The sequence below is a fragment of the Apaloderma vittatum genome, unplaced genomic scaffold (genome assembly GCF_000703405.1).
Source record: "Apaloderma vittatum isolate BGI_N311 unplaced genomic scaffold, ASM70340v1 scaffold21546, whole genome shotgun sequence".
Taxonomy (NCBI): Eukaryota; Metazoa; Chordata; class Aves; order Trogoniformes; family Trogonidae; genus Apaloderma; species Apaloderma vittatum.
This window is the reverse complement of record NW_009723630.1, coordinates 25,804-49,588: the sequence shown is the minus strand read 5'-3', so window position 1 is coordinate 49,588 and position 23,785 is coordinate 25,804. Positions and strand designations below refer to the sequence as shown.

General features: G+C 37.6%; 1 protein-coding gene across 1 annotated transcript; it reads left to right on the top strand.

Annotated features, from left to right (window-relative positions):
- Positions 1–1,085: 1,085 nt before the first annotated feature.
- SLC25A40 (solute carrier family 25, member 40) lies at positions 1,086–19,609 on the top strand. The gene is given in 9 exon segments (XM_009872196.1): positions 1,086–1,179; positions 2,231–2,388; positions 4,445–4,512; positions 6,203–6,327; positions 8,127–8,300; positions 11,706–11,815; positions 12,613–12,694; positions 14,103–14,183; positions 19,524–19,609. Coding segments are annotated over 9 exon segments (978 nt in total).
- Positions 19,610–23,785: the final 4,176 nt, after the last annotated feature.

Genomic DNA, 23,785 nt, shown 5'->3' with positions numbered 1-23,785 from the left:
GGGAGTTAACAGCGGTCAGCGCCTCCCAGCCCGCCCCGGCTCATGACCAGCTCATAAACGCCTTATACGTGCTCTTCCGGCAAGTAGTTTTGCTAATAAAATAAGTTAAAAATATGTTTGGAAGGGGCAATACCCCCTCCCCAGTGAGTACTTGTTGGCATCTGAGAGGTGAATCTTGTTTTGTGCGGCTTAGTCTTTTATCTGAAACTTCGTGAAAATAGCAAAACAGTGTTCCTGTAGATCAAATAGAAAGCTTAGATTGATGAAAACAGAAAAAGTTGCCGCTGCACTTAGGCATAACATGCATTTTGAAAGATACATCTTTATTTTAACACTTTTATGTCCTTCTGTCCTTTAACACTTTCTGTCATTTATGTCCTTTAACACTTTATGGTCCTTCTGACCAGTTGCAGATACTGAGAATGTATTTTTTGATACAGTGACTACATTCGCAAGATACTGTGACTTTCCTTATGCCTCCATAGGGCAGGATTTTTAAAAGCAATTGATATTTAATGGTAGCATTAATAGCAGTCAGTGACTATTTATTGCACGAGGAGCTTACTAGGGGCTACAGTCATCGCTTGTAAGCTGTGCCTGTTGGATCAACCAGGAGACCTCTTTGGATTTTCTCATAGAACAGACAGAAGCAAGAGAAAGACTAGATGAATTATTCTGCTGTGCTGCAGTTTATGGACTGCAGGCTAGGAATTTATCTTTGTATAGGTTGTTTACGTGCTCTTTACCCCTTAGTTGCAGCAAGAGGTAATGCACATTAAACATCTAGTGTGGTTTACCAGAAGTATAAACATTGTAATTCACTCAAGAAGGATTTGGAAGATTTGTTGTTGTTTAGAAAACTTAAATTGTTTATAAAACATGGCACAAATACTCAAATTTAAAAAAATTATGGAGATTCTTCTATATAAGTAGAAAACTAATATCTACATTATTGATGCTTGTACATAATGTATTAATGAAAACTTGAGATATTTTTTCCTTTTTTTTCCCTGCAAGTTTTGAACATAATCTTGCAATATGTTTTTCTATCCCTTAACAGGTTTTTCTTCTCCAGGAGTAAAGCCATGGCTGAAACGAGTGATAGCAACTTAGATAAAACAACCGTTGTTCAGCAAGCAATAGCCTCTTGTTGAGGAGCTATAATTACATAATTATTTGGTAAAGAAAGCCATCAAGCTTGGCACAGAGAGAATCTTTGCCAAGTGATTCAGTTTGACTCAGCATGATGTCTGCATATATGTGGGTTCTAAATTTTCACTAATATGTTGTATTTAAACAAATATTAAAATGTTAAATCCTTTCACATCCCTGATAATCTTTGACAATTTCTGAAAATAAGAGTAATTTTTTTAAAACTTTTTTTATAACATTATCTATGTTAAACATTATAACTTTATCTATGTTAAAAAGCTCAAACAAGCTATTAATAAATAACTAAATATTTAATTAGAGGGCTTATGTTGTCAGGATGCAGTATCAAAGTTCATCTCCTCCAGAATCCGTAGACTTTTGAAAAAGAGTAGTAAGTCTTAAGCCACTTACCTCTTGGTTTCTAAATAGATAAAGACATTGTGTAATCAAAGATATGACAATTATACGTTCTATGTAGTTGTAACTAATAAATGAGTTTTAAAAGGAAAGATGATGGCTGGTGTTTCATGTTGTATGTGAAGATGTCACACTTGCTGTAAATCAGAAAAAACACTTCTGCCTTCTATCCTTTTTTAGTAAATTCTAAACCCTTCAGAAGTCTAAAAATGTGAAGCTCAAAGCGTGTTTTTGTAGTGGCGATAATATTTTATCAAATAGGTTCAAAGTACATGATGTAGAAGAAATCAAAAACAAGTAAAGAGAATGATCTAGTATAAAAACAGTCTGACCTAAGATATAGTACCTGCATATGTAATGTGGACGCTGAGGCTACTTAATAATAAGATTTCAAAGCCTGAAGGATGTTCACATACTTACATAAAATAATGACTTTCAGTCTTGTTTGTAGCATTCCGCAGATGGTAGTATAACAAAAACATGTCTTCTGGAGCCTGGGAGGACAGTTTCATGGAGTCTGGCACTCTGAGGAGTACATTTGTTCCCTCTTTCCTTTTACATAAATTGTTATCATTGACTGTTCGAGATTTTTTTTCACTTCTGATTTTAGCCAGAGATAAATCTGTATTGCTGCTATATCTAACTAGAAATTGCTACTGAGTAAGAACAATTTTAGAAATATTAACTATATTCTTATATACCATTTTATTAGGAAAGTGTTTTGTATACTCCAATGGCCTTATAAATCATACATGTGTTTGTGAGAATGGGGACAGCAAAGCCTGGTGTAAAAAACCTGGACATTTCAAAGGGTCATTGGTAAGAACATTTTACATTTATACAAAACTGTACATTGAAAACATTTTTAAGTAGCCAACTTTAAATGTATCGGGTTTTTCCATGTTCGAGTAGAATCTGTTATCTTTTGAGAGGATGTTTGTGTGGTTACACTGTGTAATTTATATGGTGATTAATGATACCTTCCACTTTCTACAAGACAATACATATCCCTTCCTTAAGACAAAAAAGGGGACAGCTACACAGCTCTCCTCACTGGTTCTGGCCTCTATGATTTTATTTTCTCTGCTTGAGCTGTGTTGCCAGCAGCTGCAGATTGCAGATACTGATTTTCTGTACCTGCTTACGTCTCTTCTGTTCACAGAGCTCTCAGTACACTATGGAACTGAGCTAACACCACAGAGAGTATTTCAAAGTCAAGTTCATGTGTCAAGTTCTGGATACGCTGAAACTTGTAGATGAGCGTTTTAGCCAGACGCTTGGGGCAGGCGTGCTGATGGACGCTGTGATGCCGCTTCTTTAATCAAGATTTTGTTTGGCTCTTGCATTAAATTATGCATGTGATCAAGGATTTTTCAGTATTAAATTTCTGAGAAGACCAAAATGCTCATGTAAAAGGTTTCTTGAGCAGTTTTGCAGTGTTATTTTTTAAAAAAATAATAATTTGATAAGTTTGAATTTTTCAGTTAACTCTACCATATAATTTTAAGAAAATCACTTAGTTTTCTAATTGACATGATTCTATGCCCGTTTGTGCTGTGACAAGGTGATTCATAAAGAAGAATGATTATCATATCATTGGATCTCTCTGTGTTTATTTTTAAAAAAAAGTTGGAGAATTGCACAGCAAAGAAATCTATAGTTGACATTGCAGGTTTCCAGTGATAGAAATGTACAAATGTTTTGCTGTATTTGCACATGTAGTTCATAAGGTATGTAAATATGCTGCTCTGTCATTGGATTAGCTGTGTCCTTTCTCCAATCTTTTATCTGTATCTTCCTGTAGTGTAAATTTGTTAAAGCTGGATTCTAAACATAAAAACTAACTAGTACAGAATGTATTTGGAGAAAACATAAAATACTAGTATGGCATTTTCCATCATTTTTCTTCCCTCTTAACTGTTGGTGGTTGTTTGTTTTCTTATGTTTTGTTTTGTCAAATCATGTTAGGACCTTGTAGGGTTTCTTGTCTCCCTCTCAAAGCTCCATTTCTTCAAGTCAGACTTGTCTTAGTAAATCACGTCTTTGTTTTCCCCATGGTAATTTTAATCTCTGTGGATCAGTCCATCAAGGCTGTCTCCTCTAAAGCTATTTGCCTTTTTCTTCCTGTGATTCCTTCTTGTGGTCTGTCAGGCTCTGTATCTTTTGAGGCCCTGTGATAATGTCTGGTCTTAAATATATTCTAATCCATCAAATCTTAACCTTTTTCCCCCAAATGTTTAATAAAATTAAGTAACCTAACATTAGGGAGTTTGCTTTTTTGATGGTGATATCAGTTGAACAGCCTTCAGGATTTAGCATTAGTCTGCTGTCAGTGGTCTTAGACTATATAGGACAGATGTGATATGAATTGTAAGCTTCCAGTTATGTGGTATAGAGTATATATATCTCACATATGTTGTTACATTGTTGTTGGAAAAAGCAAGTATTGAAGAATTGCTGAGTGTCAATTGCTGTTTCATGCCTAGAACTTTTATTACGTATTAAAAAAATATTTTAATGCATCATTTTGGGGAAGTTTCCACAAGCTGTTGCTGTGCTGTGTTCATTCTGAAAATAATTTACTCAGGTCTGTCAGTTACTGATAAAAACTCACTACATTGGTTCTTTAAAGATGGAAAGAAGTTCTTTATTTCAAACACACAAACGTTTGTGTTCAGCTCAGTGGAACTATTTGTGTGATTAAATATGATTGCTAGCATTAGCAATTACATACAGAATTGGGATCTTAGAATGATAAACAATTTTAGAAACATACTTTTTAAATACATTAATTTTATGTTCTGCCAGCTAAATGTGTGACTGAGTACAAAACCTTTGTAGCTAATTGTTGCTCCTTGCCTGGTTATATTTTTAGGATGTGTTTGTGAAAATTATTCAAAAAGAAGGAATTAAATCATTGTGGAGTGGACTTTCCCCAACACTGTAAGCTAAATGTTCGGTTTTTTGAGTAATGTGTTATTAATTATTATTTAAAAATTTACTCTTATTTAGACAAAGGATTATGTTTATTTCTAAGTGTTTTTTTGAAAAATGGCAAATTCTGAAGTTGCAGATAATGATGTAATGTTATAATTTTCGTCAGATAAGTTTTGCCAGATCTTGAGATTTCTTCTTGCGGTTTCTTTCATACATTCTTTGTAGTTCAGCTTTTTTCTTTGTTCTGTCTTTTAGAGGTTGTATCATAACCATCCCAATGATAGCATCATCAAATCTTAGGGTCAAACATAATTGTTACAGAATGCTGGTGTTTAACTGCTATTTGCTCTCCTAATGTTACTAATGACTCACAATAAGCAATCCAGCTCTTTCCACAGACATTCAACTGTCATTCCTTCTTACCTTGACCTAATTTTTTTATCAAACATCTGACTAGAATCTTCTTTGTTGCAGAGAACCTTGTTGGTTTTTATCCTATACAATTTTGTCATGGCAAACCAGTCATTCCTCTTCTCCCCACAAGAGCAATTTACATATTTAAACATTGTTATCAAATCCCCTCCTGATCTTCTTTTTAGGCTAAACAGCACTGGTCTGTTTTATCTTGTTATTTGTATTAACAGAGTACTGTTAGTCTAAGATCTCTGTGGTTATGTCACCCTGCATAAGCAATCTGAGGTGGTGATCAAATCTAAGATGTATATTGAAGTTGTATCTTGTAAGACATGAAGTGTTGTGTTACATTTATTTTGTTTTAAGTGAAAAGCCCAGTAGGAAAGCACTGGGACACTTTATCTGCACACAGTGCTGAGTTTATAGGCACAAAACCACAAAGCATGTTGGAGCTTAGGCTTTATTTAAGCCACAGCATGTGGCAAGTCCAAAATATAAACTGTTAGTATCTAACTGAACTAAGAGATCTACTTCAGCCACTATAGAGAGGTTTTTTCTTCAACATGTGCTCTGTACTCGTGCAGAGAAGAACAACCTTCTTGGAGAGAGGTACACAGATTTTAAAAGAAAATCTAAACCATGACTTCTTGGTTTTCCAAGGATGACAGCCTCTACTGTTTTTTTGTAATGGTGATATGTGCTGTATTGGCACAGACATAACACAGAAAGATAATTGCCATTTTTTAGTAAGATTTGGTGCTTTACTCCTACACTGAATGATTATAGATTTAGCTGGTTTTGTTATAGTCTTTTTTATGCTGTAAGCTTATATTTACTCACTCCATAATGTGTTTCAAGTAATGAGACTCGTAAGAATTGTTTCAGAAAATAATCTCTAGTTGTTAAATGAATAAAAATGTGGGGTTAGTAGTTGCTTCCATAACATTTTGTTTGCTTCCTTCATATTCAAACCTTTCCATTCCTTTATCAAAACAGTTCTGAAGCTTATATGAAATATATTTTGACTGAGATAATCTACCATCAGGTTACTTACAATTTTCCCTAATGACGTTAAAAACTAGAAAACTGGGAGAGCTATGAGTTTGAAACTCTGAACTAGAGGCAGTGAATCAAAGCCATGGGATTAATGCCTTTTCTTCATCCATAACAATGCACAGCTGGAGATTTAACTTTTCCTTATTTAAGCAAAATATCCATACAAGATGGTTGGCTTTATGCTTCTGCCTTCCTTGTATTAATTTATCTTCCCTGTATATTTCCAAACAATGGCACTTCCTACCACAGCACTCTGTTATACCTGCTATGACCAGCTGAGTGCGGCTCTGAAGTCTAGACTGGGAAAGGATGCTGAACATATTCCAATTCTTGCAAGTTCCTTAAGCAGATGTAAGTTGTCATTGGTTCAAAGAGAAAACTGAAATAAAATATCTGTATGCTGCTTTCTTGGCTTTGTTTTGTTGTTTTTAAAGTAAATTTGCTGTGGCTTCAAATGAGATGTAATGTTACGTGGAGCTGCGCATAGGAAGGAATACTGATTACCCGGTATTTCTTAGGCAACGTAATCCTCTAACCTGGAATAATATGATTTATTTTTGCTGTTTTGCTGTCACTATGTTTCTACTTTGTTGAAAATTTTATAGTTCTAGACTTTTGCTGAGGACAGTTTAATTTAAGTCTGCTCTGTGATTAATCTAATAATAAACATCATTATTTTCTATAAAGGAAGCTACACAGGTAGTTACAAGGAAAATGAAAATTGGACTTGGACTGGTTTTACTGCTGTATGAAATAAAATGACTGAATGTCTGTTTCTCTTTTCTTACTTTCGTTTATCCTTTTCCTCATCTGTTTTTGTAGAAGTAGCTAAGGCCGTATATTTCTGGGCTTTCTTAGAAGACTCGGAGAACGTAGTTCCATATTCTGCTTGTGAGAAATAGAGAGACTGGAAGACTAGAAGGAAAAGAATTGTTATTTGTGGTGATGTGGCAAATTGTTCCTATTAGACTGCTCCTGATTTTAAATTCACATGTCAGAGAAACCTTATCTCAGCAACAGGAGGAAAGTAAAATCATTGAGTCTGTTACATGTGTGATGGGAACTTGTTAGTGAGTGGTGACGCACTGATCTTTCAACAAGATGTGAGAGAGTTACTTTATCAGATACACATCGCCTACTAGATATTCTTGACAGTGAAGCAAGGGCCTGATGGAAATTTCCTAGCCAAAAGCCTTTTAACAAGCAGCAGCAATGAACTGTGTAACAACTGCACTGGGAGATGGGTACGTACGCACATTGTAATGCTTTGAGCAGGACTTACCTCCGAGAATGGAATGCAAGGCTACTGTGAGATAAAGAGGCACGGGGTACCTCGAGACTGCAGAACTTGCTTGTCAGCAAGACCAAGGGAGTACAGGCTATAGTTCACTGAAAGAATATGGTGATGAAGAGAAGGATGAAGTAAACGACCACCAGATATCTCTGAAGCCCACCAAGAGGCTATAATGGCATGTGAGAATGGCTGTGACATATGTTAATCATTTCTCAGAAATCTCCTGAATATGTATGTATAACCTCCATATAAGCTATGGCTCTGACTCTACAGCACGCATATTAGGTGGAAAAATCCCTAGGCACCCAGCAGTGAAATAAAGAATACCTGCTTAATAGTCACCAAGACTGTTGAGTCCTGATTTTGCCTTTTTAGGGCATCAATAGTTTTAAAAAGGATGGCAAAGATGCTTAGAAATCAATAAAAGCCCGATCTCCAACCATTATTTGTGTCCTTTACAAACAAACCCTAGCAAACCCCAAGTTCACTTTCTTCAGCTTACGCTTCAATTTAATAATTATTTAAAACTGGTCTTTATAAGTACTTGAAATTTTCAACCTGATTGTGTAATAAATCTAGAAATGATGATTCTTAACATCTTTTACATAGATTACAACGTGCCAGTATTGAAAAAAAAAAAAGGTGGATAGCTTGATAGCTTGTGTGCCCAGATAGCTTAGGTACCATGGATAGGGTGTTCTTATCTGGAAAGGAAATTTAATTTGGGAGTTATTTCAGGGAAAATGAGAGAGTTGAAAGGAATCAAATATATAAAGCAAGGTAATACCTGACTGTTTGGGAAATATTACTGCTAAATATTGACTTTAAGAAAAGGCCATGTTTTTGTCGTTTGCAGTCGGTTCAGTTACTGTAGTGAGCCCCCTGGAGCTGATCAGAACTAGAATGCAGTGTCGCAAGGCGTCCTACAAGCAGCTGTACACCTGGGTCAGCAGCAAAGTGAGTGCAGAGGGATGGTTTTCCCTGTGGAGGGGCTGGACTTCTACTGTCCTGAGAGATGTGCCTTTCTCAGGTAGGGCTTATTTTCTGTGCAAGTTTGTGTTATGTCAGAAGATCTGACTATGCACGACCCTTTTAGGCTCTTTCAGTATTTTTAGGTAATTTTAATGATTAAAGAGTGACTGAGGTTTACTTGTTCGCTCTTGAGTGTTCCTGTTTCTAAATTCTTGGAGGACCTGATTCTTTTCCCCCCACGTTTTGTTTGTGGATACCAGCTCTGGTTCATTGTTATATTCCCTTTCTCTATACTTAGATTGTTTCTTCTTATCTTCTGAATCACAGAATACCAGGTTGGAAGGAACCTCAAGGATCATCAGGGCCAATGTTTCTTAGCAAAAAAATTAGCTTATGCTTGGCAAAAAAAGTAAACTTATGCTGGTTTTGAAGACTTCGACTAGGAAATTTTCTGTATGCTAGGTGTAGTGGATATCTCCTTACAAAGAAATGTACTGTATTTCAGTGCTTAATTTTGAAAACATGTACAAAGAGGAAGTGACACAGTAATGTCTTCAGGAGTTTTTGTTAGCAAGATGAATGCTCCAAAAAACATGAAGAGTACAAAGTTCCAAAGCTGAAAGTCTAGAAGATAAGTCTGACACAGAGCACAGATAGTTTTAGGTCTAGCCTCTAAGGTAACAAGGACTGACTAGATGGTGCTTTTCCCCTTTTTGTCACACCTTTGCTATGTTGTGAGCCTCAGATGTAATTGGATGAGACTGCTAAAGGACAGTTTTCCCACTTGTTAATGCCAGCGGTGAGAGTCCCTGTCTTTTTGAGGGCCATTGTTGTCAAATCACTGGGCATCAATTGTCCTTGAAGCAGTTTCTGTCCGTTGGACAGTACCAGGAATAACACCTCTGAACACTTTGTGTTGGCCCAGAGAAATGCTTCAGACCTGGTTTTGGAGGAAGAGAACCCTTGAAGTATTTGACCTGTTATCTTTGTTCTCTTATTTCATTCTTAAAATAATCTGAGATATAATTTAATTTCTGGTGCCAGACAGTCTAGTGAACCGGTCATTGGTTTAGACTCATGGGATTTGAGCACATTTAGCTATGTACCTGGAACAAATTTTAAATTGGCTGTGAACCAAACCAATGCTTGGTAAGTGGAGGTGATTAGGATATTTAGCTAAAAATTACACTTAGCAGTTAAATGAGCTAATAGAAGTAAGTTATTTCAGCTGTTTTCTTTTCAGAATGGGTAATACTCTGTTTTGTTTTACTTTGCTACTATTAAGTGTTTGAACATTGTGGTTGTGATGTATCTTCTGCTTAAGGATCTTGTTACCTGATGGGACTTGATTCCCTTCTGTGATGGGGAAAGCCTTTGAACCTATGGCTAAAGATAACTGTCAGGATTCATCTGAACCTTTTCCTGAAGTATTTCCTGTTCAACATTTGTTTTTTAATTTACTTATTTTTCTTTCTCTTAGGCTGTTCTGCTAAGCTTTATAAGGTAACTCTGAAATTCTTCATCTAATTCCTCTTGGCTGACTTCAAGTAGAAACTCTTGTTCTCTTACTGGTTTTTGTCTGTAGCAATGTGACAGGAGGTGGTGATCTTCTTTCCCTCTGTTGCTTTTAACAGTGGGAAGAACAGAGGGCTGTGAGGGAGTGCACAGGGAAGAGGGCACTATGGTGATGTCTGCGTGTTTCTCAGCCCTTTTCAGATTCTCACATACATGCCTGCTGTTCCTCTATGGGTCCAAAACAACCTCGTTGATTTTAAGTCAGTCCCTACACTGCTCTGGCACTCACTTCACAGCTGTCAGGTACTTGTCTGTGCCCAGTACTTCGAAGGTATCATGAGGTGCTGGAAAGGTGGAGGCATGCAGCTACAGGTTAACATGCAGCTACTGCCTTATAGCTTAAGGACTATCGTTAACGAGCCAGAAGTGAGCAGGCAATTAAATGCATAAGTGAAGGAAACCACATCTTAAAAAAACAACTCACAAAATTTAATGCCACAGAACTCTGATGATAGAAAGCTGAGGATGTTTAATGCTGCTAAATGCCTTTTCTGGTTATTTCTCCTTATCCTCTATGCAGTTAGGATGTGCTCCCTTAATACATTCATCTTAGCTCTTCTGTTTGAATGATGCCCTGAGATCATCATGGTTTCTGGTATTCTTACAGCACAGCCTGCGCCATTGCTGCAGCCAGCTCAGGTTAGCTCTTTCAAGAAGAATTAAAATCAGTGTAACTATTTCTATTGAGAAAGCATCTCCTCTGTGAAAACAGTGGAGCAGCACGACATGGCTCAAGCAGCACGGGGTGATTAGAATCCGACTCTGTTACTAGCTCAGGTGTGAACAATGTGCTTCCAGCATGTTCCTTGCGAGGTTGGCTGAACTGAATTAAACTTGAGCTGTGAATGTTTATAAGCCAAAGAATTGGGTTAACAATAACACTTCAGTCATTCTTTAAGCAGTGTTGCGGAGAGTATAAATGTAAAGGTATGCTGGAAACGGAGTCCTGCAGATGCTTAAGCAAAGTTTTGGATTTAGATAATTTATATTGAATTAGGGTTTAATACTTTTCAATATCAGGTTTTCGTCAAACTCAGAAAATGCCTTCTGAGACACTGCCTACATTTGCTTTTGCGAAATGTTGGAGGCCAAGCATATGGGCTGGCACTCTTCATGGCAAGGAAATACTTAGATATTTTTCTGTTGGCACAACCCCCAGAACTCAGTGCTGAGTGAGGCACAGTTATCTTCCAGGATATGCAGCTGTCATTTGCAGTATTTGAGCAACTGCCACAAGGAATCACTCTGTGATTCAGCCCAGTAGCATATAGTTTAAAGAGTTTTTGTTAGAATAGAGAAAGTTAGAATAGAAAGTTCAGCAGAGGAAAACAGAAACAGATGTTATTTCTGAACATTTTTCAGAGTTGCCTTTGACAGCCCTCACAGAGTCATTCTCAACTTAGGAATTCCAGAGAGCAAAATTGTATTTCTTAGTTCTCTCAGAATTAAATTTTACGCTCAGTCCTCCAGAAGAGAGTGAGGCAGGTCTGAGCAACCTTCATTTTGTATGAAACACATTTTTGTAGAATTAGTGATATCTATGTAACTTGTGAAATATGCCTGAAAGCATAGTGATGTTAAGTAGAATTTTAAAAAAATCAGTCATGTGACTTTTGTAGAGCTTGGGTTAGATTGCATTAAGGTAGGGGTTACTTTATGGGAATGCCAAAATTATTAGGCTTATTTGTATCATATGAAGAAATCTGGAATCTAGAGACAAAGGTAACAAGGCAGTCTGTCAATGGATCATCACAGAGAATACTTTTATTTGGCTTTCAGCTCTTGGTTCTTTTTCTTCTGTTGCCATAGCAGAATTCTTACATCTGTACTTTCTGTATTTGGTATACAAATGTGTTTTAATGCAAGTTTATTTTTTTTATAACCATAGCAAGGTACTGGTATAATTATGAACATTTCGAGAAGATGATGTGCAAAGAACTTGGTGCATGTGAACCAACATTTTTTATTGCTTTTACTTCAGGACTAGCATCTGGCTCTGCAAGTGTATATTTTTGTCTCCAGTACTATTTTTTATTGTTGTCACAAATAAGCTATTTTATTTATTGAGGAGGGCCATGAAGATGATTAGAGGGCTGGAGAACCTCTGCTATGAGGACAGGCTGAGGGAGGTGGGGTTATTCAGCTTGGAGAAGAGAAGGGTCCGGAGTGACCTCATGGCGGCCTTCCAGTACAGGAAAGGGGCCTACAGGAAAGCTGGAGAAGGGCTTTTAACAAGGGCCTATAGTGGTAGGACAAGGTACAATGACCTGAAACTGCAAGAGGGTAGATTTAGACTAGATGTAAGGAAAAAAATTCTTCACTGTGAGAGTGATGAAGCACTGGAACAGGTTGCCCAAGGAGGTTGTGGATGCCCCATCCCTGGAGGTGTTCCAAGGCCAGGTTAGATGGGGCTTTGAGCAACCTGGGCTAGTGGGAGAGAGGTGTCCCTACCCACAGCAGAGGGGGGTTGGAACTAGATGATCTTCAAGGTCCCCTCCAACCTTAACCATTCTATGATTCTATGATGATTCTATGATAAAAGAGGTATGGTTTTATAAGGTTCTCTCAGAAGCAGTGTACGTTTTTGAGTGCATCTACGTTAAATACACATTGGCTGGCATTCAAGCTGATGAGGTATAGCTGAATAGATTACAGTGGTCTGAAATCCAAGACTTAGTATTAGGTGCTTGGAATATCAAATCTCATTTTAAATTCTGTCCACTTAGTTTTAAAAATGTCACTTAAAATTTAATTGTTTGTGCTCTAACATTAAAACTGATATATTTTCCTGATAGATTGCAGCTGTCATAACTCAGCCATTTAATCTAGTGAAGACACACAGGCAGACTGCACTTTGGGAGAGTGAGACCTTAAAAAGTAAGTTGCTGGTAAGGAGAAAAAAATGCCCGTAATGTCTGGAAAAATAAAATCTAGTGGTTTACTATATAGACTTTTGGTAGAAAATTTAATTACTTGCTTCTTCTTAAGTTTTTTCCAAAAATTCTGTCACTAAGACCTTTTTTCTTCCCCAAGTTGTAACATCTCAGAGGATATTTTTTACCTCCTAGGATAAATAAAGTACTTCTTTAATGACGTGGCAGGGGAAAAGGTTGTGAGTTCAGTACCATTTAGGTTACTAAGATGATATAAAATATAAACAAAAAAATCCAGAGCTATTACATTTAGGCAGACCAATTGCAAATTCGTGTACATTTAAGAAAGTTATATTTAAATTGACAAAAATATTATTTCTTAGAAATCATTCAGGTGAACAGTGGTCTATTGAAAGACTTCTGAGTTGATAGAAGTATAACATCATAAAACGTTGGCACGTTTACTATCACTTGCTTCTTCATAACAATATCCTTCTTTTGTTTAATATTAGTCTAGAGAGAGAAAGCACTGTGCTTAGGCTGTGTATTTTTTACCTTCTTTTTGTGTGATTTCAAATAAATATTTTGCAGCTTCCAGATGCTGTAGGATGTTGCTGCTGAAGGTATTCTAAGAAAGACATTCAGCAGCATGAAATACATGATTACAGTTTTAATTATAATCTAGAAAAAAGAATTTGTAGCTGCTTTCATATTACAGATGAATGAAAATAGTATGTGCAGGGTGAAGTAGCACAAAAAAATTCCTCAGTTTAACACAGCCATATATGTCTGCAGTGCAGGTTGCTTCTCGATGCTGCTGCAGTCAGGTTGCCTGTGGTATCTCATTTAGCTCTGCAAAGGACTGAGACCCGTATCTCATAGTCTTATATTTTCTTAAACTAATTTACACATTTTTTGGGGGGGGATTTGATTTTTGTGAACTTAGATGTACGATGTAGTGCCCTACCTTAATCATTATAGTAATTCTTACGATATCAATTCTCCAAACTTACCTTTAGATTCAGTTTACCATAAAGTTCTTGTTTAAAAATCTCAATTGTGATGACTTTTTAGCTTTATGTAGAAAGTGGCACGGAGAGAGACTGGCTCATATGAAAGCTAGTTGACTTTTTTCACTATATCAGTTACTCTAGCAAGGAATATTGTCTCTGTAAATCTTACTCATGGCATTATTACAGTTTTTTCCATGTCATGCCCTTTTAACTTGAGTGTTGAATGAATTTGCATACTATCTGAATTTAACACACTGTATAAATAGTATAGATAAAATTAACATTAAAGTAATTAAACCTAACAATTAAATCTGAAGTGACCATTTCTGATTTCTAAAAATATTTTTCTGTGGCACTGTGTATATTGCTTAATTTATTGGGTTTTTGTACTATATTGAGTTCCACAGAAGGCCCGTACATCAATGTGGGCAGTTATGAGGAAAATCGTCACAAAAAATGGGATTACTGGATTATTTGCTGGTAAATCTTTTGATATCTTTCTAAAAAAACTCAGATTAGAGAGAAAGTTTTTTAATCAGTAACAAGTGATTATAGCTGTTAACATGCACAAATTATATAATATTTCCATCTCCATGAACACTCTCAGTTATGGATTAGTTTGCATACATAAAGCAACAGACATGCATACATCCAGAGGGAATTTTGGTAATCTCTTCACAAGTTCCTAAGATACAGCTGTCCAAGATAGATAGGATTTATTTAAAAAAAAAAGTAGAGGGATTTGTCTCTATTGGCAGTTAAAAATGGTGGGAAAAGGTTCAGTTCAGGAAACTTGGTTTTTTTAAATTTAAATGGGGGCCGGTTAGCTCAGTGGTTTGAGCGCGGTGCTGACAATGACCAACACGGAGGTCACGAGTTCGATTCCTGCTCGGTCCTCATGTGTTGCCTGGTCTAGTCGAGAGGTGGCGTCCCTGCTCGTAACAGGGAGGTTGGACTAGATGATCTCTAAGGTCCCCTCCAGCCTAGGCCATTCTATGATTCTGTGATTCTTGAATTGTAATACTTGGGTTTTTCAGAAATGATTGCTACAAAGGAAATGTAATGGATTGTAGGTTTGGCATTTGCAGTGTGGAGGTGTTGCTAGACTGGGAATGTTTCTTAGGTGCGGTTGTTAGTCAAGGGTAAAAAACTTCCAGGCGTCAGTACTGTTGTGGCAGCTCTATTTAGGAATAGCCATCCTAATTTTCTGTTCTTCATCTCATACTAGTTTCTATACTCAACTTTTCTTGTTCTTTCTATCTCAGAAAGAGAACTTAAGCCTAAGTATTTTTCTGTCTCCCTTCTTAGTCTCTGAAGAGGATGCATTACTGAGAACCCAAGAAGTCTGAGTATGGAATTTTGAAGTAGGGTTCACATAAAAAAATACCGTCATGTGGAATACTAGGATGAGGGTAGATTCCATGATGCAGTCATTTTAAGTTGGACTTTGATGCAGTTTTTTACAGAGTACCGGAAGATATGGCAATTATATTAGTATTTGTTTGTTTGCTAGGTGGAAGTAATTATGTTGAAAACTGCATAATATTTGAGACATTCAAGGTCATGCAATAAGGTCATTTTCCTTTAAGTTTTCTATCAAACTGGAAATATCATTCATTTTTTCTTGTAAAATTTTTATTTTTAAACAGATGGAGAAATGCAACCTCAACAATTTAATGAGTTGTGAAGGTGCCAAAGAGTTTTTCAATTTCACTTGTGCATTATCTCATGTGTACACATCTTACATGACTTTGTTACCATCACCAAACCTATTAAGAGATCATTGCTGCCCAGCTGTGCCCAGTGTTCAACATATCAGTTCAGAGTTTAGTATGTGGTTGGTGGGGTTTCAGTTCCTCTGAGCCATCCAGTAAGACAGAATGGCACTGAGAAGACCCCATTTAGCTGTGTATAATTCCGTGATGTATTTTACTTTTCTTCTTTCATTGACTGTCTTAAAGTCAGTCTTGTAGTCTTTCTGATAGCTTTGGCAAAGATCACTTTTTAGCCCTGGACTATGTGCAGTAGTTATTTCTACTGCTGACCCTAATAAGCTGTCTTGGCCATTTAAAACCCTGCATATTTATAGAACAGAAAAGAAACCCTCAGGAATACCTTCTTGTGTCTTTTATAAATTCTGGCAAGTCTCTAAAACCAGTGAGTCCTACCTAATCATATGACTCTTGGTACTAACTCAAAACCTTCAGCAACGAATCTGGTGATTTTCCTGAGAGGTCGAGCACAAATATCATTCCTCCTTATTTTCATCATTATGGCTCAATTTTAAGAGGAGTTTCTAGCATCAAGTAGTGATCGTAGAAGCTCCTGAGACCTCATGAGACTTGTGTTTTGAGTGTCTTTTCTACTGCACAACCAAACTGCCCTGGCTAGAACAGGGACTTTGAGCTGGCAAGACAAGAAAAATGACATTGAGGACTGGATCAAAAGTCCCTTGCTGTACCTCACCCTGAAACTTAGTAGTTCTTTTAATTCTAAAGATCTTTAAGGGAGTATTCCACTTCTGTAGTTACCAAAAAGAATTGACTTTCTTTGGAGACAGTCATCAGTCCTTTCAGTCAATCATGGAGGATTTGGCCAGATGTGAGAATATTCTCTTGCAGAATGACATGGATTTTTTGTAGATATTTAGCAGCAGCTATGACAAATCTTGCTAGACTTCTGTCAGAGTTTCTACTTGGCACAATCTGTCAAGCAAAACGGAAGAAAATTTTGAGTTTCCCAGAAACTGGAGTTCTTGCCTTCTCATCCATTGTATCCTAAGTAGCCGTATAAGGCAACTTGTGTTTCTAGTTGCCAGTCATTTAGCCATATGCTTCTCTCCCCACCCTAATTTTCTCTTTGCAGCTGCCAGATACACTTTACCCAACATGCACAGGAACTTCTCCAATAACTAGAGTAAATGTCTCTATACCCTGGGAGAACTTTGTGATGAAGTACTGTGGGCCTGACTAGTTTGTAGAACTTTCAAGACGGAGCTGGAACAAGCATTACTGTTCTAATGGGAAAGTCCTGGCAGTAAAGCCTGGGGAATTCAAGCTTTAGTAGAAAGTTTGTGTTTCTGTAAGAATGTTTTTGAAATAAAAAAATTACCAATTCTTCACTTGTCAAGATTTTTGCACAATTTTTAAATAATTAGGTATTGTACCTACTGTCCCTCAAGAAATACCATGCTGCAGCTCTGTAGGAAAGCAGAGCCTTAGACTAAATCATTCTCCAACTTCTGTCTAGAACAGTATCATTATCAGACTATGGCTGTTATCACCTCTTTCATGGAGCTACAAACCTCCCGTCAGCAATCCTGAAGATGCCGTTGGAGGGTGCCTGTTATCTTTTGGAGATTACAATTCCTTCTTTCTTTTCTTCTAATTCCTTATTTCTTTCTCTTTTACATTAGAGTAAATCCCTACAGCTTACTAAGCATGACAGCAGATATCTTTTCTTGAGACACAAATTTGTCCCTCTTCAGTCTCTCAATACATTGTTTCTTCTTTCTCTGAGAGTCTACTTCAAGTGGAAATGCTTGTGTTCTGAATGAAAGGCATTTTTATAGTAGATTTGTCTAGGCCTTGTTATTCCATAGAGGAATACGGGTGTTGGGGCCCAGTTTGAATGGGGGAGGCTGAAAGTTTTCATCTATGGGTTCAAGAGCACTAGTGTGGTGACTGTGGACGCATTTGAGAAGGACACTGGTATGTTCGTTCTTCTCTTTTATATGTTTATCCTTGTGCTTTACAGAGTCATATTTTATATCTTACCTTCCAAAATACTTGCCCTTCACTGTGGTTCATCACTATTATCAAGTTTATAATAGACATCAGAGTGTTTAGCAAGAGTGCCTGCAAAAGCCCGCATCAAATGAAATAAAATATTTTTTCCTGGATGGATGATGGCTTGATATGAAGTTCCCAGTTCCTCCAACATACCTATAACTAAACTTTCTTCCACCATTCAAAGAAATGCATTTCATGGTGAATGCTTTTAAGTTTGGCTTCACACTGCGCAGTCTACGATTCATGTCCAAGTAAATATGAATATGGAGGTTACTGTGTTACATTTTGGGAGCATGCGTGTGCTGTTCTGTAATTATAAGCTAATGGAGTTCTTTGAGATCTGCCATCCACGAGTGCACTCACTACGTTCTCTCCCTTTCCTGTATTGTGGCTGAGCGGGAATTGGGAAGTAATTCAGGTGGCTCTAGGCATTGCCCACTCTGCGTACCTGAGTATGGACAAAGGCAGACTGGATTGCCACCACGTGTGACAGAAACAAAGAATTTCCAGCCTCACAAGATGGTGCAAATAAATATCATCAGTGTGAATGTTAAAACTAATTAAACATCCTCAGGAGTTCTAATTACTGGTTCATATATTTCTGTGAAGAACTACTATCATTCATTAAACAAAAGCCAATCTTTACCTGGGGGTGAGACTTTGACCTAGTTGAATACATACATTCAGGTAGTTCTATCAATAATTTTCTAGCACAAGCATCACCAGACTAAAACAGTGTCACTTCTTAACTAAGCTTTTGAATATCCTCATTTCTATGTATGGCAACGGGAGATGGAAAATTGAACCTCAGGATGCTCATACCCCAAACTTTCTTACTTCCCTGGTACTTGCCCATCAGCTACCTCCATGCCCTCCTCCCAGGCTGTTGGGGAAGAGATTCCCCTGTCTTTTTCTCTTCAGCAAGTCTACCTGGCAGCCAAGGCTCTGTTGTCCCGTTCTGTTGAGTGGCTGGGGCAATACTCTGTTGTCACCATGCACAGAAGTCCTTTGTAATGCATACGTGTGGTTCTGTGTGACTGGCAGCCTAAGGAGGAAAGGACAAGGTATTGAGATTAAAATGATACTGAGATAAAAGCTTGTAGTTCTTACTTAGATGAACAACTGCAAGAGATGTTCCAAGCCCAGGTTACTTATCAGTCTTGTCACCACTGCATCAGTTCCTTGGGCTTCTCTGTGTGAATGGCTGCACAGCTGGTTGGGAGACTTGCAAGGTTTGTTTGTGATCACTGCAAGAGATTAAATTGCTTTACTTGCTGTCCAGTGATGACATTGCTGGGTAACAGGATTTGCGTATTTCACAGCACTGATGCCAGGAAAATACAAAACACCAGAAACTATCAATATTATTAGACATTTTGGGTGAAATTTAGTTCATAGATTAGGATACTTACATTTAAGTTTGGACACATGATTAACAGTGTAGAGATGTTCTCTTGACCAGCCACGATCTCAACTGAGTCACCACACGTAGGTGAGATGATGGGGGCGTTCTGTCCGGCTCCATGCAGATGTCTTTGCATTTCAAGAGGAAGTAGATTGTGTGTAGATGGGTAGATTCAGTCTTATTTCCCTACTTCTAGGTAAAGTGAACTGTTTTCTAAACTCCGCTCACAAGGTCATAGCTGATTATAATGGAAGACATTTAATGCCTAAATTCTGTTGTTTATAAATGTGACCAGGATTCTTCCGTTTTAGTAAAGGTGCTGTAGGTTTTAGGAGACAGTGGCAGGGGAATCACACTTTTTACTTAGCAGTCGGCTTGGAGGGCCAAGACACGTACCTACAGCAGAGGCTACAGCCCAGCGTGGTACTTGAGCCTTTTCCTCCCTGTCCTTATCCATTTCAGGACTCAGGGCTTCCTGAACCTCTCGTCCCACCTGCGAGGTGGGAATCCCAGTTCAAGAGTGATGCACTAAGGCGCCAGTAATAACATAAGCACTAAATGGTTCTGCAGCACTTCAGTCAGAAAACAAATGACAGTGAATACTTCCCTTTCTCTTCCAGGCAGGTTCTACTCCATGGCTGATTAAAGTTGCTCCTGCTTGTGCCATAATGATCAGCACATATGAATGTGGAAAGTATTTCTTTGCTTAGTTAATTAAATGATAAAACAACCCCCAACATCCTTAATTCTCCTTCATCTGATTGTATGAAGTCAAAATATATGGTGAAAATTTGAATCTGTCAAAGCATGTTCTAGAACTCCCAGTGAATGCCTGCTATTATATCTGGTAACTGAATACAACTTAAGTTTTAACTGTTTCATAAAGCATAAATTCACTTTTTTTCTTAAAACTAAGAAAATACACATGACAAACTATCATTGAAGATTTTGTGACTTCTCTTGCAGCTAGAGAGAAAAAAGAAAGAAAAGGAAAGAAAAAAAGAAGTGGTAATTGTCCTTCAGTGATGAAGGGAAAAAACATTGAGGCTGGACAGAGAAATTAAGAATAACCACTGCCACTCTGTTAATTTTCAGTCTGAGTAAACATTTTTGTTGCGTGTAAATGACATTTAGAAAATGTTTTGGGCTTCCAGTTGTATGATATGATTATTCCTTCATAAGGAGGGTGATACAGAATGAATTCAATGAACATTTATTTTCATTTAATACATGTATAATTCTGTGTATGTTTGTTATTTGCAGCTCTGCATTTTGTGTAAAGGCATACTATAAAATAGTCTTTGGCTTCATCTCAGGTTTATTTAAAATGAAAAATGCTTTAGATCAAACTGGAAAAAGTACATTGTGCTCATTAGAAATCCAGAGCATGGCAGATGTGTTGATAGGAGCTGCAGTAGCATTTTTTTGTTTAAGGTAATAGAAATTAAAGCACACCGAGGCACTGAAGACAACTGCCTCTATGGGTGTTCGGGAGGAATGCTCCCTCGCAGGCTTTTGGGAGGTGCAAGCTGTCACTGTCACAAAGTTCCAAGGCAGGGCCAGGCTGCCTGCAGGGAGCGTTCTCCATACACAGATTGTGTGGGGTCACCTGATTTCGAAGGCCTAGTTTGCTGGCACAAAGAGAGGCAGTTCCATGCCAGTTGAACTCAGTCGTGTACCTAGCTGAAGGGAAGAAGACATTTAATTTACTGCTGTAGACACAGCCACTGTCTGTTATGGTGGGTTGCACATGTGGTATGAACAGTTGCAGCATCTCCCTTGCCCATAGGCACTTGACTTAAAGAATCAGAATTTCCACTGTATGTTTTTCTTAATTTAAATTATTTTAAAACTACCCTTGCTATATCCCCTTCTTTCATTAAAGTTGCTGAATTTTAATTTTTGCATATTTTAAATGAGGGGGGCATACTGGTACAAAAGCAACTCAGTAGTCAGGTCAATAAGACACCAGCTTCAAGGTGTTATTTTACCCAAGAAGTGGACTACTCTTCTATTCTACTATGAAGAAAGTATCCCAGCCTGTGTTTGGCCTTGGTGAAAATTCATCACACACTGAAAAATGCTCTAGTTGTAAAGACATGAAGAGAAGAGAATAGAATAGAATAGAATAGAATAGACTAGACTAGACTAGACTAGACTAGACTAGACTAGAATAGAATAGAATAGAACCATGTACACTGGAAGAGACCTTTAAGTTCATTGAGCCCAACCTTTAACCCAGCAATGCCAGGTCCACCACTAAACCATGACCCTTAGGACAACATCTACACGTCTTTTAAATACCTCCAGAGATGGTGACTCAGCCAATTCCCTGGACAGCCTGGACAACCCTTTCAGTGAAGAAATTTTTCCTAAACCTCCCCTGGCACAACTTGAGGCCATTTCCTCTGGTCCTATCACTTGTCCTATCACTACGGCCTCCTTTCAGGTAGTTGTAGAGAGCAATAAGGTCTCCTCTCAGCCTCCTTTTCTCTAGGCTAAACAGCCCCAGTTCCCTCAGTCCTGCCTCATAAGACTTGTGCTCTAGACCCTTCACCAGCTTCATTGCTCTTCTTTGGACACACTCCAGCACCTCAGTGTCTTTCTTGTAGTGAGGAGTCCAAAACTGAACACAGGTTTTGAGGTGCAGCCTCACCAGTGCTGAGTACAGTGGGACGACCAGCTCCCTGGTCCTGCTGGCCACACTAGTTCTGATACAGGCCAGGATGCTGTTGACCTTGTTAAACGTTAGGTACAGAGTTACAGCATACAGTGCTGGCCACAGAGATATCTGACATTGTTCTCCCATTGTGATTTTCAAAGTAATTTTACACTACTACCTCAAAATAAGGCCTAAGAGAAGGAAAGAAAAGTAGTAACAGCAGATTTTGGACCACATTGAATGAAATACAGCAATAAAAACAGTCTCCCTGTTTTGCAAGAAAATAACTTATCAGCTCAGTAATAGTGTAATTTGCTGAATGATCTTATTTTATCCTGTGTGATGAAAACAAAGACAAAAACTAGTAATTAGCGATGATACAAAATGTTTAATTTACATGCAACATTTATGGAACGTCAAGGCAACAAAACATAAAGTTTAGGCATTTTTTCATTTTTTTTTGAAAAATGATTAATGTTTAGAACTGAGAAGGACACACATAACTGATTTCCCATGCACAAAAGGACACCCAGAAACTCACAAGTGGTTTCAGACTACATAGAAGACTTCATTTAAATGACACATGAATTTCACACCAGTAGCTCCAAGAAAAGAGCCATCAGCGAACATGACTGGAGATCATGATTGTAGCCCCCTCCAAAACACTGACACAGTGGGATGTAGAAGTGTTTAAGAGCAAACAAGACTGATTAAATCACTGTACCTTGGTGCAGAATGCTAACTTGTAGAATCCGTATTCCTTCACTGTGTTTGTAGTAAAAATGCATCTCTAGTTGACAAATTAGTGTTTGATAATGTTACTCAACTGCCATGAGAGAAGAGGTGCTTAATGTCATAACAAAAAATAAAAGTTACATGAAGTAATGGACGTTCTGACAGTGTATGGAAGGATTTAGTGGTCAGAGTTTATTACAGAAAAATTACCTGTGTGGGTACATGAGGGCTTAAAAGACAAGGTCTGGTGGATTTGGTAAGATGTTTTAAAAATCTGTGTTAAAATGTCATCAGAGGTTGCTTACCCTGCCATGGATGCAGTGACCTCCAGCGCTGTGGACTGGAGAGATGATTCCTGAACCTCCTCTGGCTAAACCCAACAGTGCCTTGAGTTCCAGGGATGCGTAGCCTTGTACTTACAAAGGCTAAACATTTCCCGTAGTTCTTAGTAAAGGTAAGAATTAACCCTCTTTCTTTCAAGCCCACCCAAAGATGACCAGATTACAGTAGTAGTGCCAAGGTACTGTTATACAAGAGGCAAATCAACTAAAACTGTACGGAGTGTAGTGACATACTGTGGACACCTAAGAGTAAGCAGTAATTGAAAATCTGTCTTGTATTGCAGCTACTCATGTAAACAATTTATGAAACTTCTTTGGCACAAAAAAGCGTTTTCCCTAGCACTTATAAATACAATGTACTTACATGCATTTAAGTTTTATTTAAAAAGTTACTAATCATACCTATAAGCTTTACCTTGATTAGCAAAATTCATAGATAAAGGATCCATCATATCTTACAAAGAATTAAGAATATAGTTTGCAATCCAAAAATTAATTTGCAAACTTTGAAATTGTAGGGTAAACTGGAAAGATAGTTTCATTTAAAAAATGTCTTCCTTTTTAAAATTTTTCTCTTTTTCTATCAGTAGTTTAAATCAATGGCAATTAATCTGAGAAAACTACTTAAATAAGTTCTGCCATATTACCTAATCAAGAAAAATACCTACTGCACTACTACAGGAATGAGAAAAGTCTAACATGAGAAGACTGTCATTACATTGTCTTTGTTTCCCCTTTTTCACTCTCCTTGGGATTGTGCCAATAAAAACACAACCAAAGCTTCCTGAGGTGCTAACCCCACCATCCTTAGTCCCCAGCTTTCCAGCAAGGCCAATAAATCAAGAACTTTCTCATGTGATGTTTGATTATCTGTAGCTCAGGTCACTCAAAAGCATAAAGTGAGTTTCCTCAACTTACAAAATTGCTAAGTATACTCGATTTACATGATCAACTTACATTTGTTACTCACATGCAACTTCAAGAATTAGTAAGAGTGTTTCAGGGTGACTTTTCAATGATTTGGACATCTCGTTAGTGCTGTGATACTAAGAGGAATGCAAGATCTAGCACTGAGTCAACTTGAGAAGAGCTGTTGATAGGTTAAACATGCTATTTGAGTTCCTATGCAACATACACAGATGAAAAGC